The sequence below is a fragment of the Phalangium opilio genome, unplaced genomic scaffold (genome assembly GCF_054372755.1).
Source record: "Phalangium opilio isolate 3A_F unplaced genomic scaffold, DU_Popi_V2 ptg000070l_1, whole genome shotgun sequence".
Classification (NCBI taxonomy): domain Eukaryota; kingdom Metazoa; phylum Arthropoda; class Arachnida; order Opiliones; family Phalangiidae; genus Phalangium; species Phalangium opilio.
The window spans coordinates 12964744-12977841 of record NW_028324182.1 but is presented as its reverse complement, the minus strand read 5'-3'; the positions used below and the strand labels follow the sequence as shown (position 1 = coordinate 12977841).

At 38.6% G+C, this 13098-nt stretch overlaps 1 protein-coding gene across 1 annotated transcript; it reads right to left on the bottom strand.

The window, feature by feature from the left end:
- Positions 1 to 11184: 11184 nt before the first annotated feature.
- On the bottom strand, positions 11185 to 12103 carry LOC149661753 (uncharacterized). The gene is made up of 3 exons (XM_089843803.1): positions 11971 to 12103; positions 11608 to 11928; positions 11185 to 11204 (listed from the first exon to the last, which is right to left on the bottom strand). Exons 1-3 carry the CDS (start codon positions 12101 to 12103, stop codon positions 11185 to 11187), a joined length of 474 nt encoding a protein of 157 aa, XP_089699929.1.
- Between the last annotated feature and the right edge of the window lie 995 nt (positions 12104 to 13098).

The window sequence follows — 13098 nt, the reverse complement described above, 5'->3', positions numbered from 1 at the left end:
TTAATTTACCATTGTTATTGTATAATACGGGTTGAAAGAAAATGGTGCAAGGAGAATCCCACCATATAGCCGCGTTAGAATGGGTGGGATTTTCTATTATGCAGGAAGAAGCCAGTACCAGCAGCAGGCAAATGAGGCGAGAGTAACCGTCCTCTATGGGATCCCTTATACATTAAAATAAAGTATCCCATTCATTTTAAATATATACTGTATATTCTCAACTAGGGATAGCCTTCTCCTCTTTATTCTAGGTTTATTTTGGGTTTTTTATTTATTTTATATTTTTTTAGGGGATTATTCGACCTTCCGTTTTAGGCTCCCCCTTGTTCGTACAGTTAGTATCGTATATCTGGAGGAATTTTTCGGACCCCGTTGAGACTCTTGATTTAGAAGGAAAGGGGAATTCAATTAGACTACCGAAAGTCTATACGGTTATGGCGCGAAAAAGTGGCTTCCTTCGGAGCTATAAGCGCGGGAAACGATCTGGTTATGTGTCGCGTGCGTGTTTCGACGAGGCCCAGCCCACCCACGTTGTCGTCTCACGCGTTTTTTAAAGTTCGTCAAACCCCCGTCTCGTGTATCTCGTGAATCTAATGTCATCTCGTTAATAGTAGTACTGTACTGTATCTGCCACCATTCGGTATTAGTAAATAAGGACTAATATCTTACCTAATTAGTAATTATGAATATGAAACATAAATTTGTTTAGGAATCAATGCAATCGTGTTTGATAGTGTATTATGACGCTATTCATCTTGTTTTTTGACTTTAAATATGTTTAAGGCATGTAATATTAGCTTTCAGAGGCGAAATTTAGGAGAATTCTCTGGAAGAGGACAGAAAGACAACTTCCCGTTCGTCATTTTTTGGTCCGCGACTTAAGAGATTCTTCATTTAAGTTATTACCCCCCTGAAATATACCCCCGAAGCTTCGTGTGACCATATCCTCTTTCCTCTGTATAGTTTTTTTATATTTTATTTCTGTCTCCACCCTGCTTCAAGATTTCCCCCTCAACACGACTGAAACTTACGATCAAAACTCCACCTTTTTGATTCACCGTGGGCCGCGTTTCGTCCCATACACTTGATATTACGTCGACGTTGTGTTTACGAGCCCACCCAGCCCGCGTATGTCAAAAAAATCTCAGGGACTCGAAATTTAGTGAAAGGTTGGTTTTTTTCTTCCTTCAAGACATATAAACTTCAACACTTTGAAAGGGATGTTTTGATCTTTCACTTGAAGGGTTGACCATAGTCCAAGCTAAAAGTTCAGCTAAAATGCTCTTCCATTCGTATTTTATCTCCGGTCAAATCTTCTCCTGAGACAGTTCCTATAAGGGGAAAATATAAAAATAACAGAAGTAAAGTTGAAATGACGACGGACGCGGCCTGTTATACAATGGCCTGGTGCCGTGTCGCTTCTAATAACGAAAGAAAAAGCAAGACTATACCTAACTCTTTCTATCCTTAGGCTATTTCTTATGGCACACCTAAAAAATATAATAAAAATGTTTTATAGCCCGGGCAGTATATATATCTGTAGCGTTTGGCGCCAAAAGACTTATAAATTGCGACATCTTGAAAAAGTAACGGCGACTCCCTTAACCCTTCCTGGTTAAGGCCAGCCTAACTCGTACTGCACCCTAAACTTTGAAAAGTGGAGTTTTCTTTCTCCCCAAGTTGTATAACTCGAGCACGGAAATATCAAACTTCCGCCTCTAGGGAATGTAGCCTAGTGAGGGTAAAGAAAATAAAAAAAACGAAGGATATAAGGAGGTAATTAGATCTACGATGGCCAATTTCACTGAAATATAAATGACTTCTTTCTAAGGTATTACCCTCGTACCGTCGACTCTTTCCGCGTTAGCACCCCCGGAGAGTCGCGAAAACGTATGGTCCGAGCTATCCTCTTAGGATGAAAACTACAAGGAGAAGCGAAGAAAATAAAAAAGGGCATCCAAAAAAAAAGTTTTTTGGGCGAGCAATTACATTAACCACTTTCTCGCCTCTAGCAACTCGCGAGATTGATAGCTATTTGCACTTAATGTTTTTTGGCTAGAGCGTTTGCCGGCCGTGTTATTGCCCAGCCACTTTCTCTCTCTCTAAGACTCGTACACGTTGGAGTTAAATAACTTTAGGAAAGTGGCTAGATTTAGCTTGGTATCCGAAGAAGAAACGAAGAAACTCCTTAGTTAATTGCGCCAAGGGTACACGTTAATACATCCCTCCCGTCTCTGTACTCTCTTCACACCCAATATTGTATCAAAAAGAAGGGCGTCCTGTAGCGTTCGGATAATGGACTTAACCTATTAGAAAAGGCAGACTGTGAAAGACGTAGTGCCAAAGAGTTCTCTCTCGCTCTCATGGGCCAGCCAGCTCCAGACAAGAGTCCCGGGGACCTATCCTACGTACGTCGTCTCTACAAATTATCCCACGTAATTAGGGCTAAACGAACGATAAGCCTTATATATCGACGGTACGAGAGACCCCCTCTCGCCATCCCCTGAACGAGATAAAGTAAATAGTGTCTCAGTTTTCCTTTTTCTCCCATTCTCATCTTTATCCCAGAGAAAAGGAGAAATGTCTCGTTCCTTCATTCTTTCGTATTCCTTTCTACATATTCAGTTTTATCTTCATTGAGGATTTTCCACGCTATTTTTATGACGCCTGTAAAATTGTTGCATCCGCTGCACATTAACGTACAAGGGTGAAGCCCACTTATAGGCGTAAAATACTCAATGCTTTTTCTGCCTGCCCCTGTAGAAATGTTTAACCCGCAGCACACTCGTGTGTTAGGAAAACCCTCTCTAAGGCGATATTATTTTGGAATTAAAATGTTATTTTATTTTAAAAATTTATTAATAGCGATTATTTTTGGCCAAAAAAATATATTCACCATTTTCTACATTAACCCTTTCGATCGATTATAATATAAATTTAACCCCTTAAAGAGTTGGTGGTACTATGGAAATTTTACACCGTCGTCGTCGTGTTAGTAAGTCGCGTGGTTACTTGTCGGAGTTAATCTTTGTTTCTGTCAAAAAAATGTCGTCCAATTTCTACCAAATAAAAAACCCCTATCTAGAACCCGCGTATAAAAAAAAAGAATAAGGGATGTATAGGGACAGGGGAAAACGAAAAAAAAAATCCGTGTGAGAAACGACCCTACGTACGTTTTCTCTTAATTAGGATTTTAATAAACGCCAGGCCAACAAGGAAGGGTGAGAAGTTAGCGACCGAATTTGAATTTCTCTCTCTCTCTCTCTCTCTCTCTCTCTCTCTCTCTCTCTCTCTCTCTCTCTCTCTCCTCTTCCACGTCGACGTGTAAGATGGGAGAAGTAGCGGGGAAGCTCGGGAGAAGAGGTGCATGATGGGGATAGGGATGGAGATGGGAGCACCAAGAGCACCGCGAGAGAGGAAATGATGTTCGAAAAAGAAATAGTCTAATAGAGAAAAGGTTAATTTCAAAGTCATAAGGGAGGGAAAGGAGCGTGAGATGGGGGAATGACGTCTCTAGGAATTTGATGACAAATGACTCGCGACTCGGTTTCCGGTTAATCTCGGCCAATAACGAGGCGGACTACTTTAGCCCATTACTCAATCGAGCCAATCGCCTTTTACCCTTTTCGACTCTTATACTAGCTGGCCCCTTGGGATGAGGGTATGAGGAATGCTATCCCCCTCCAGCTGGTGAATATTAAGAGAAGCCTCTCTCGGATAATTCTAAAAGTTTCAAGATAATTTATATCGCGTGATATAAGAACGAAAGGAGTCTAGGAAAAGGGTTGAGGTCCCTGACACTTGATTTTCTCTGGCGAGATTGCGATCTTATTGAAAAGAAGAAACGTTATAGGTATTATTTTGGCCCGGGCTTTATAGCTAGGCCTAGGCCAACGCCTGCCTGATGTTATTTCTCGCATATTCCTCCGCGATAAGCTTTAGGAAAAAGTGGCGTTCTCATTTGGCTGGGCGTTTTTCCAAGCTCGGACCATTAGCGCCTAATGGATTCGAACGGAAATCTTCGGCTATACCCTCTCTTACTCCCTCCACGTTCTACACCCTTGACGGAACACTAGGACGACCAGAGGCGTCAGGCCTTGGCCAAAAAGTTTTCAATCGATATTTTTCTCTCCAAATTATAAGTCGGATTATAAAAGTGGCCCTATTTGGAGGCGGCTGCTCAAATTAGTTCGAAATGAACCCATTAAGCCGAGCCATACCGATAAGGAAAGAAACGAGGGCTGGTAGCGCCCAGTCATTTCCCAGTTAATCCTTCCCCCACTCTCTCTTACTTCCCCAAATTCATCTCTGATCACGTATATAGAAAATTTAGCTAGCCTTTAGGGGAAATTCCGATAAAAAATCAGTATACATACACGTATTTTCATTTTCATTTCAATCCATTAGATTTATGGCTTCCTGTATAGGTGAATTAATCAAAGGGGTAGGATAATATTGCTCAAAATGGATATTTATTTTATATAGCACTTAATTCAGTTTAAAATTGTCCGACCCCTCAAGGAAATATAGAAATCACGGTAATCACCTTTGACTTTTCCTACTACGCCTTTTAAATATAATTAAGCAGTTCCACGTTTTAAATTCATCATTTCGGCTTAAGACCAAGGTCTACTCGAAAGGATTTAGGGTATAGTATAAATGAAAAGACGCTTGCCGGTCTCCTCTTAGTAATTCCGGTATAAAGGAAGAAAGGACGGTCTTAATATAGGGAAGGTACTTAGTTAAGTACGCGATATAAATCGCCAATGAATCGCGACCAGTCAAGCGTTCTTCTTATTCGGACCGTCGACTCTCTTAATCCGTCCAGAGTCTTCCACTCACACGATCGCCTTTGCCTTCGAAACAAAGAGTAAGTCTTTATATCAAACCGGAAATGTGTCGTCCACCATCCTCGGTATTAAATAGATAAACACCTAGTTTAGGTGATAGAGACGAGACACTTGGTAATTGAACATGGTAACCTCTTCTTCCTTCTCTCTCGCTCTCTCTCTCCTTGATTGGCCAAAATCCCTTCCCAGCTTCCGTTTTTAAGCCGACCAATTTCAGCGTTGGTTGAGCACGACGTTTCTTTTTCTCCTTCCTTTTAGCTTCTTCCTCTTTCCTCTCTGATGGCGCGCAATCCTCGTCGCTTCCTCTTTTCGGTCCCTCTCTTCCTAAACTCTGAGACAACCGTCGAGAGACGAAAAAAAAAACCTCCGCCAAGCTTTGGGTTTTATCCCATCTTTAATAGCAACCCTAGTTTGCAGTTAAAGCAAAGTCTACCCGTCCATATTTACTTCCTTCAGTGATGAGCAAATTTAAATCGTTTGACCGTGCTGCGGAACCGGGGCTAGGGTTAGGGCTAAAGTTTCCGCCAAGACTTTTTGACTGCGTTATACACTGTAATTTTTTCACCCTGAAATTGTACTGAAATGAAAACGTGGATGCGTTTTTTTGGTGATATGGTATAACGTTGGTAATGGTATATTTTGAATATGGAAAATTTTTCCACGCAGCGGAATACCGAGTACCCCTGTGTTGGTTGGTAAATTGAGTCAAGAAAAAAATAAACCCAACAAAAATCTGCCGGATGGAAAACGGGAAACATCCGGGGGCCCTTTAGGAACTAAAACTACGAAAAAAAAAGGGTTCCGCGAGCCCTGTGTATGTTTTTTAACTCTTTCTTGATAGGCTTAGCTTCTTTTACGCGTGATATATTTAAGAGACGACGCGTACTGTCTGTCTGTGCATGAAAAGAAAAAAGGTTTTATTTTACGACGAAGAAAGAATAATATCGCCTTCTCTCTCTTTAAAATTACCGAACCGTCTCGCGTTTGCTATTTGAGTTTTTGATATGATACGAATTTATTTTTCATGAGGGTTACAATTTTTTATCCGAGATATAAATCTGATTCTTTATTTTTTATCGGTTGAGTCTAAAAGTTCGCGCGTGTGTTGGGTACTATATTTAGGACTTTCACCCAATAAAGAAAAATAAATTCAAAAATAAAGGGTGAATGTAAGATTGGCCATTCTTTAACTGAAAAAATTAATGTCGTTGCTAAACAATTCGTCTGTTACAAGGCTTGATTTGAGCCTGAGTTCAGTTCAGTTTAGTTCTAAGTAACTCTTATTTAGACGAATTACGGACTGATTTGTCTAGCTGACTCTTTAAGAAATGTTTGAAGCGTTGATATTAAGATAAAACGGCCTTCATAGTGATAGAAAGCGAGTTTTAATTTACGTGACTATATTATTCTTAAGTCTGTAGTCGAAAGAGAATTTAGCGTATAAAATAAGTAACTCGGAAACTTTTAGCCGGAGTCCTCGGAGAAATTAAAGTTGGGCTTCGGAGCATAACGAACGTGCCACGCGTGCCGAAAGCTTTTAGGGGCTGTAAATAATCCCATTTTAGAGGGAAAAAAAGACCCCAAGTTTCTGCGTGGAAATAAGTAGCAAAAATTAAATAAAAATTGAGTTTTTCTATTTTTTTTAACTGAAATTTTTCATAGAGAAAAACATCGTAACCTTCTATTCCATATATGTAAAAATTAAATAGTGCTTTTAAATCAGGTTACGCTGGTTAAATTTTATACAGCATGGAAGAGATAGACTGCATCACTGAACTGCAGATCTATAATTACAATTAGAAATGAGCGATAGGTTTTTGATTTCTATTATAGTCTAATTGAAATAATAAGTATTTACAGATTTAACCGCATTTAAGTGTTAATTTGATCTCTTCCACACTGTTAAGCCGAGTAATTTGCTTATCATAAAACATCTTTCCGTGCAGGTCTTGAATATTTAACGTGTTTATTCCGCAAAAAGCTTTTCTTCATCCATTTTCCTTGTTGTTTTAACTTTTCTTTTCTTTTGGTTTTGAAGAATTTTAATAGTCTCTTAAGTATAATTAAGAAATTAGAAGCTTCGTTAGTTAGTTGTTTAAAGAGGGGAAATTAGTTTTTCTTTGTTTTTTCTTAATTCAGTCCCATTTGTGTGTTTTTTTTACTTCTCTCTCGCTCGTGAAAACATGGCCGCAAACAGTTAAAAAAGAATAGTAATAATTATAATGGCTCATTAGTTCTCTTTTTAAGTTTTCGCAAAGACCAACTCGGTACTTTAAATATTGAAAGAATAAGGAGCTATGGGACAATGTTTATACTTAAAGATGAAAGTTGAAACAATATGGACAGGACATAAACGAATTACTAATTAAATTTAAACGAATTAATTCGCGAGCTTGTTGAATTAATGGTTTAAATTAAAATTTAAAGATCATAGTAAGAATCTCCAAAATTCACGGTTGACTATAGGACTTTAAAATTCGCTTGTCTTGAAAAGTAATCTGGAAGCACTTTTTTCTTCACTTCCATCTACTTTTTTTTTGGAGAAAATGGTCCCTAGTCGTCGATTAGATCTGTGCCACAAGGCCCTTCCAAAGTCTTATTATACCGTGTAGAATCCCCATATTTATACCCCCCCCCCCCAAAAGCCCCTGAAGTTCGACCGTTTGGGAAAAAAAACCAGCGGATGCTGCCATGGAACTCAAGGAGATAAAATTGTTTTTCATTTTACTTTTCTTTTTTCCTTACACTGTCTTCTTTCTATCTTTCCATCTTTCCTCCCAAACTTTTAGGGTTTTTTTTTTTATTTTATTCGCGATCCGGTTACCATGGTAACGAGAATCTTCTCCATTCTTAGTTTCTTTCAATAGTATTCTTATGCCTATTAGTTTTAATAAAGGTTATTTTTCTAGATTTTTTACTATTTTTATTTTTCTTCCGCTTCTCATCCCTAGGAGCTTATATTAATAATAATTTTAATATATATATGAAAAAAATCTTATTACGAAAGAAAAGAATTTACGTTCGTAAACCCTTTCCCCCTTTTTTATTTCCTCCTCCTCTCACTCTCACCCTCTCTCTCTCTCTCTCTCTCTCTCTCTACTCTTTCTTGAATCCCCTTAAAAATGAAAAATAAAATATTTTTTTTTGTTCTTTTTAATCCCCCAGAAAAAAATGTATAAGCGCGGGACCCCAGAAATAGATTTATTCCAATTTCAGGAGCTTTTCCAGAGGAAAAAAAGATTTAAGAAATAGAGAGAGAGGGAAAGGAAGAAATCAAATTTCATCTCGGCGAAGCAAATACTGCAAACCTTGTCGCGTGGGAAAACATTCGGCGAAAAACTCAAATGCCAAAAAATGAAAAATAAGGAAAAAAAAAAAGAATATGTTTTGATGAGAAAAATACCGGGTTTACTTTACTGTTTTTCTCATTCCCGTGTGGGGTTTAAAAGTATTTTTAGGCGAAATATACCCTGGGGATGCTGCATGATAAAAACTTGCAACAATTTTTTCTAAGTAATTTGAATAATTTTAAGTAGAAATTTATTGAAAAAGAAAACATTATTATTTTCAGGCTTAGTTCATTAACGAAATAGCGGTATCTGAATCTAATTAGGCTTGGGTTTTACCGTCTATTGTTTGACGAAATTGTCGAAGCCTTATTTCTTTAGTGGATCGAGTACAATGAGAACTAGTCCTCCTTTGTTTTGAGAAAGCGGGTGTCCCCTGTCGACGGGAAGGATGTATATCTAATGATCTAGGAAGTTTTGTAGAAAGGCGGGAAATATACGTAGGAAACGTGGGTGATGATGTTTATGACTGGCGGCACAGGCTTTACTCCTTTATTTATGACGAGTTCCGCGCGGTGTCGTAATAGTGGGCGGGTTCATTGTAAAGACGCTTAAAAATCTAGTTTTATCATCTTATCGACTCGGTTAAAAGCGCGCGACCAGCGGGATAGGAACTAAGGCAAGCTAAGAATAACCCCGGGACTAATTATTAAAATGCTTTAATTACCTCTTGCCTCGTTTTCTTTCTCTCCACTGCCGTTCGCTCGCTCGATTTTGGTCCTCGGGTCCCAAAGTCTCTCTCTTCTATGCTAATGACTACTTCGGGAGTAATTTTTGAGCCATAAAAGATGGGGATGAAAAGGTAGGCCTATATAGTCCCTTTTCCCAAACATAATTTCCGCTCTCATCTTCCGCTTCAATTCAGCAAAGCATCCTAAACCAGTCTTCATTACTCACTGTACAAACTCGCAGCCGAACGATATAAATTAACCAGCTGACTCTTTGTGTAAAGTCCCTTTTAATCTTTTACTTCTATAAGTTTCACTGTGGACGCTTTCTTGGAAAAAGTACTTTTATCTGAAATCATTCCACCGGTATAAGCTTTTTTCTCAATGGCGACCATCTTTCTAATTGTGTTTTTCCGTCTAGCTCTTCTTTTTATTCCTGTGGTTTTTCGGAGTTTTTTGTTTTGCTTCGCTAATACCTAAGTAAATAGGCCGCGTCCTTTTAATAAGCTCAAAGACTAGATTCTTCTAAGCAAGATGTTCGAGATTGGAGAATTTGGAAGAGAAACAGATGCAATGGGCGGAGGTACATTAGGTTTAAGATGAAGTTGAAAACATTTTTTTTTATTTTTTTTTTGTAGTCCAGACAAGATTTTTACGTTTATTTTTCTTCTAATAGGTCTGTGTAATGATCTGAAGTTAGGTTGTTTTGAGTTTTTTTTTAAAAAAGGACCATATAGTTTATGTAGTCTATTTTAAAGGGATAGAATCGATGTTTTGGCTACAAATGAAAAGATTTCATATTTTAAAATCAGATAGAACCTAAAATTACGTTTTCAAATATATATATATATATATATATATATATATATATATATATATATATATATATATATATATATATATATATATTGATACTTTTAATAACTATTTTTAATTAATTTTTAAAAGTATTGTTTTTTGGGACTGCTCCGATCACTACCCCCTCCTGCGTCGTTTGGCAAAAACACGGTTGAAACATCTACCCACCCCTCCATACGCTCCTCTTATTTGAAGATATGGTAGATTTACGACTAACAGTAGTTTTCATACTATTTCACTTGTGGATCACAAATAAACTTTTATTTCGATTTACGTGTTTTGAGAGGCGTGAAAGAAGCTAAATAGTTTCATAGCAATTAAATCGTTTAAGTAAGAGGTTTAGCACATTTAATTTGAAAAATAAATGTTAAAAGCTTGAATTTAGGGCCACTTAGAATAAAAAAATCGATCATGGAAACTAAGCCTTTGCCAAAATGTCGTAGAAAGTGCGTTGTTTTTGACTGTACCAATACAGACTCGGACAAATCTCTGTCATTTCATAGTCTACCAAGTAACGAAAAGTTAAGAGAACAATGGTTAATGAACATTAATAATCCAAATTACATTTACAAAAAGTCTCATCAAATTTGCTCCGCGCATTTCACAAGTGACTCTTTTGAAAAAAGCTCGGAATATTTAGCTCAGTTTGAAGCATCTTGTAGCTCTTTTTTTTTTTTTTTTTTTTTTTTGCTCCATTTATTTGACGAGCTAGAACCCTATCAGAAGGTCATACAGCTCCATAGGGAAAAAAAAAGAAAATATACAGAAATATACAAAAATACAAAATAGAAATGCAAATTTACAGGTTAAGGTACAGTTTTAGTTTATGTTTAAATTCTGGGACTGACGTGACTGAGACCACGTCCTCGGGTAGAGCATTCCACAATTTAATGGTCCTGCGAAAAAAGGAATCTCGCAGTATATTGGTACGAGATGGGTGGGAAAAAAGTCGACGACTGTGGCCCCTTGTGCCCTTGCAATTATCGTGCCAGGTAAAGTAGGATTGATTGGGCTGACTTAAGATTTTGAAAACGCTAATAAGGTCCAGATAGGTACGACGAAGGGAGAGAGGCTTCCAGCCTAGGGTGGATAACCGGGTATCGCGGGGTTTGTTTCGTAGTGAGGGAGGGATTCGACTTGCACGGCCTAGAACATTCTCAATCATGTCAATATCCCCAAGTGTGTGTGGACTCCAAAGCTGAGTTCCAAATTCCAAGACAGGACGGACATAACATTGGAACAGGCGCGTTAATAAGGAGTGAGAGATGCCCGGGAAGTTCGCCTTAATCACGGAGATGAGACCATTGGCGCGCTTGCAAGACCGCTTAACATGTGCCTTAGAGGATAAGTTATGAGTCACGATCAGGCCTAAATCCCGACATTCATTAACCCGTCGAATGTTAAGACCATTAAGGTGATATGGAGATGGAGTCCGAGTGTCGATCGGACGGCGTTGTAAAGTCAGGACAAGAGATTTTTCGCTATTAAAAATCAAACCATTAACACTGGCCCAGGATTCAAGGGTTTTAAGGTCTCGCTGTAGGATAGCTACATCATCATAAGAGGTGATTACACGGAAAATTTTTAAATCATCCGCGTATAAGCGTGGATGGGAAGATAAGAACTGGGGTAGGTCATTGATATATAAAATAAACAACAAGGGACCTAGAACACTTCCTTGAGGCACCCCACTTAAAACTGGGAGAAAGTCGCTTAATGCGTGACCAACCCTGACAGCCTGGGTTCGTTGCGTCAGATAACTGGCAACCCAGCCAAGCACTGATTGTGAAAGACCATAATTTTTTAGCTTGGTGAGGAGGCGAGAATGGGGAACCGAGTCAAAAGCCTTAGCTATGTCGAGATAAATAATATCAACTCTCTTACCGGAATCGAGGGCATGGGTCCACGTATGGAAGGCCGACAAAAGGTTAGTTTCCACAGATCGACTATGTAAAAAACCGTGTTGATAGGAACTAAGATATGGGGTGACATGGTGAGTGATAGCTGTTCGAAGACATTTTTCAAGAACCTTGCAAACCGTGCAGGTCAAGCTGATGGGCCTAAAATTCTTGGGATCAGACTTAGCACCTTTACCCTTATAAATTGGAGTAACATGTGCCAGTTTCCATTCACTGGGGACCGATCGTTCCCTTAGCGATAGTGTAAATAATTTAAGTAGCGGTAAAGCTAAAGAGGAGCTACAGTCTTCAACGCGTCATAGAAACAAGTTGAAAAAAGACGCGATACCAACTTTTTTTGCACGTACGAGAGAAGGTATTTCGAAAGATTCAACCGAGTCTAAACTATCGGATTCTACTACAGAGTCAGGCCCGTCTGATATTTCGGATTCCGAGCTACGTCTCGACGTCGACGATGACATTTTCTATTTGGCTCCTGTAGCAGACGACGGAAAAAAAACCTACTATCCTCAACTTGAGTTCCCCTACATTCTCCTATTTCCAAACAACCAATGAATCAAGAGACATTTACAACGTCATATTGTGAAAAACAAGTTGGGCAGTATTTCGCGGCTAGTTTGAATTTAAAAATATCTAACGTACTTTTCTTAATTTTAAACGTTTTAATTCGATTTTTTTTTGGCACACATAATTTTAGGCACATTTTTTTTACCTAAAACTGCCCTCATCTTGTACTAGTCGGAAAACGTTGATCCTATCCCTTTAAGTAATTTAATTTTAAAGATCACTTTGTGGAATTAACCACTTCTTAAGAAGAAGAGATTTTTCTCCTAATGTCCTTTTTAAAGTTTTTATTTATTTTTACCATCTTATGTTTTGAGGGAGGAATTGCTTCCGAAGAATGATAAGGTATAATGAATAATGTATTCCAGTAATGACGAAGGTAGTCTCGGACAAGATTGAGACCAGAATTCTGAAGGGAAACGATACGGAAGGGGGAGGGGTAGAGTGATAATTTCCTTTGTTTTGTCCTTCGTTTCATGGCGTCGTTTTCTTCTTCTTCTCCCAATCGAGTAATCTAAGCCTTGTACAGTAAAAGAGAAGGCGTCTCAGAGAAAAAAGAGAAGAGAGAAAAAAAATAATCCAATTTCCTTGAGCTCGAAGTCGTGGTCATCCTCGGTTAAGAGACTTTTTTTTCGCCAAGAATATCGTTGCCTGATAGGTTCTATTCGAGATGAAGCTATATACGCTAGCTATTGCTTTCGAACGGTAGGGATAGGGTACGGTGTGGCCTTTCCAATCAGCTTATCTCTCCCACGAGCCTTTGGCATTAAACGTTGATGCACCGGGTTCACCTCTATTCCTCCATCGTCCCACGTTTGCCCTTTAATCTAAAAACTCCGCGAGACAGGTATATTTCTCCTAGGCGGAATAGGCTAAAGCGAGAATTTGTTCA

Excerpts from the sequence above, each read along its gene's own strand:
- LOC149661753 (XM_089843803.1), bottom strand. The coding sequence starts at position 12,103 with ATGTCATCGTCGACGTCGAGACGTAGCTCGGAATCCGAAATATCAGAC. Across the intron at positions 11,929-11,970 it reads CGTACGTGCAAAAAAAGTTG|ACTGTAGCTCCTCTTTAGCT; the intron begins GTATCGCGTCTT and ends GACGCGTTGAAG. Across the intron at positions 11,205-11,607 it reads GACCCATGCCCTCGATTCCG|CGAAAAATCTCTTGTCCTGA; the intron begins GTAAGAGAGTTG and ends GATTTTTAATAG.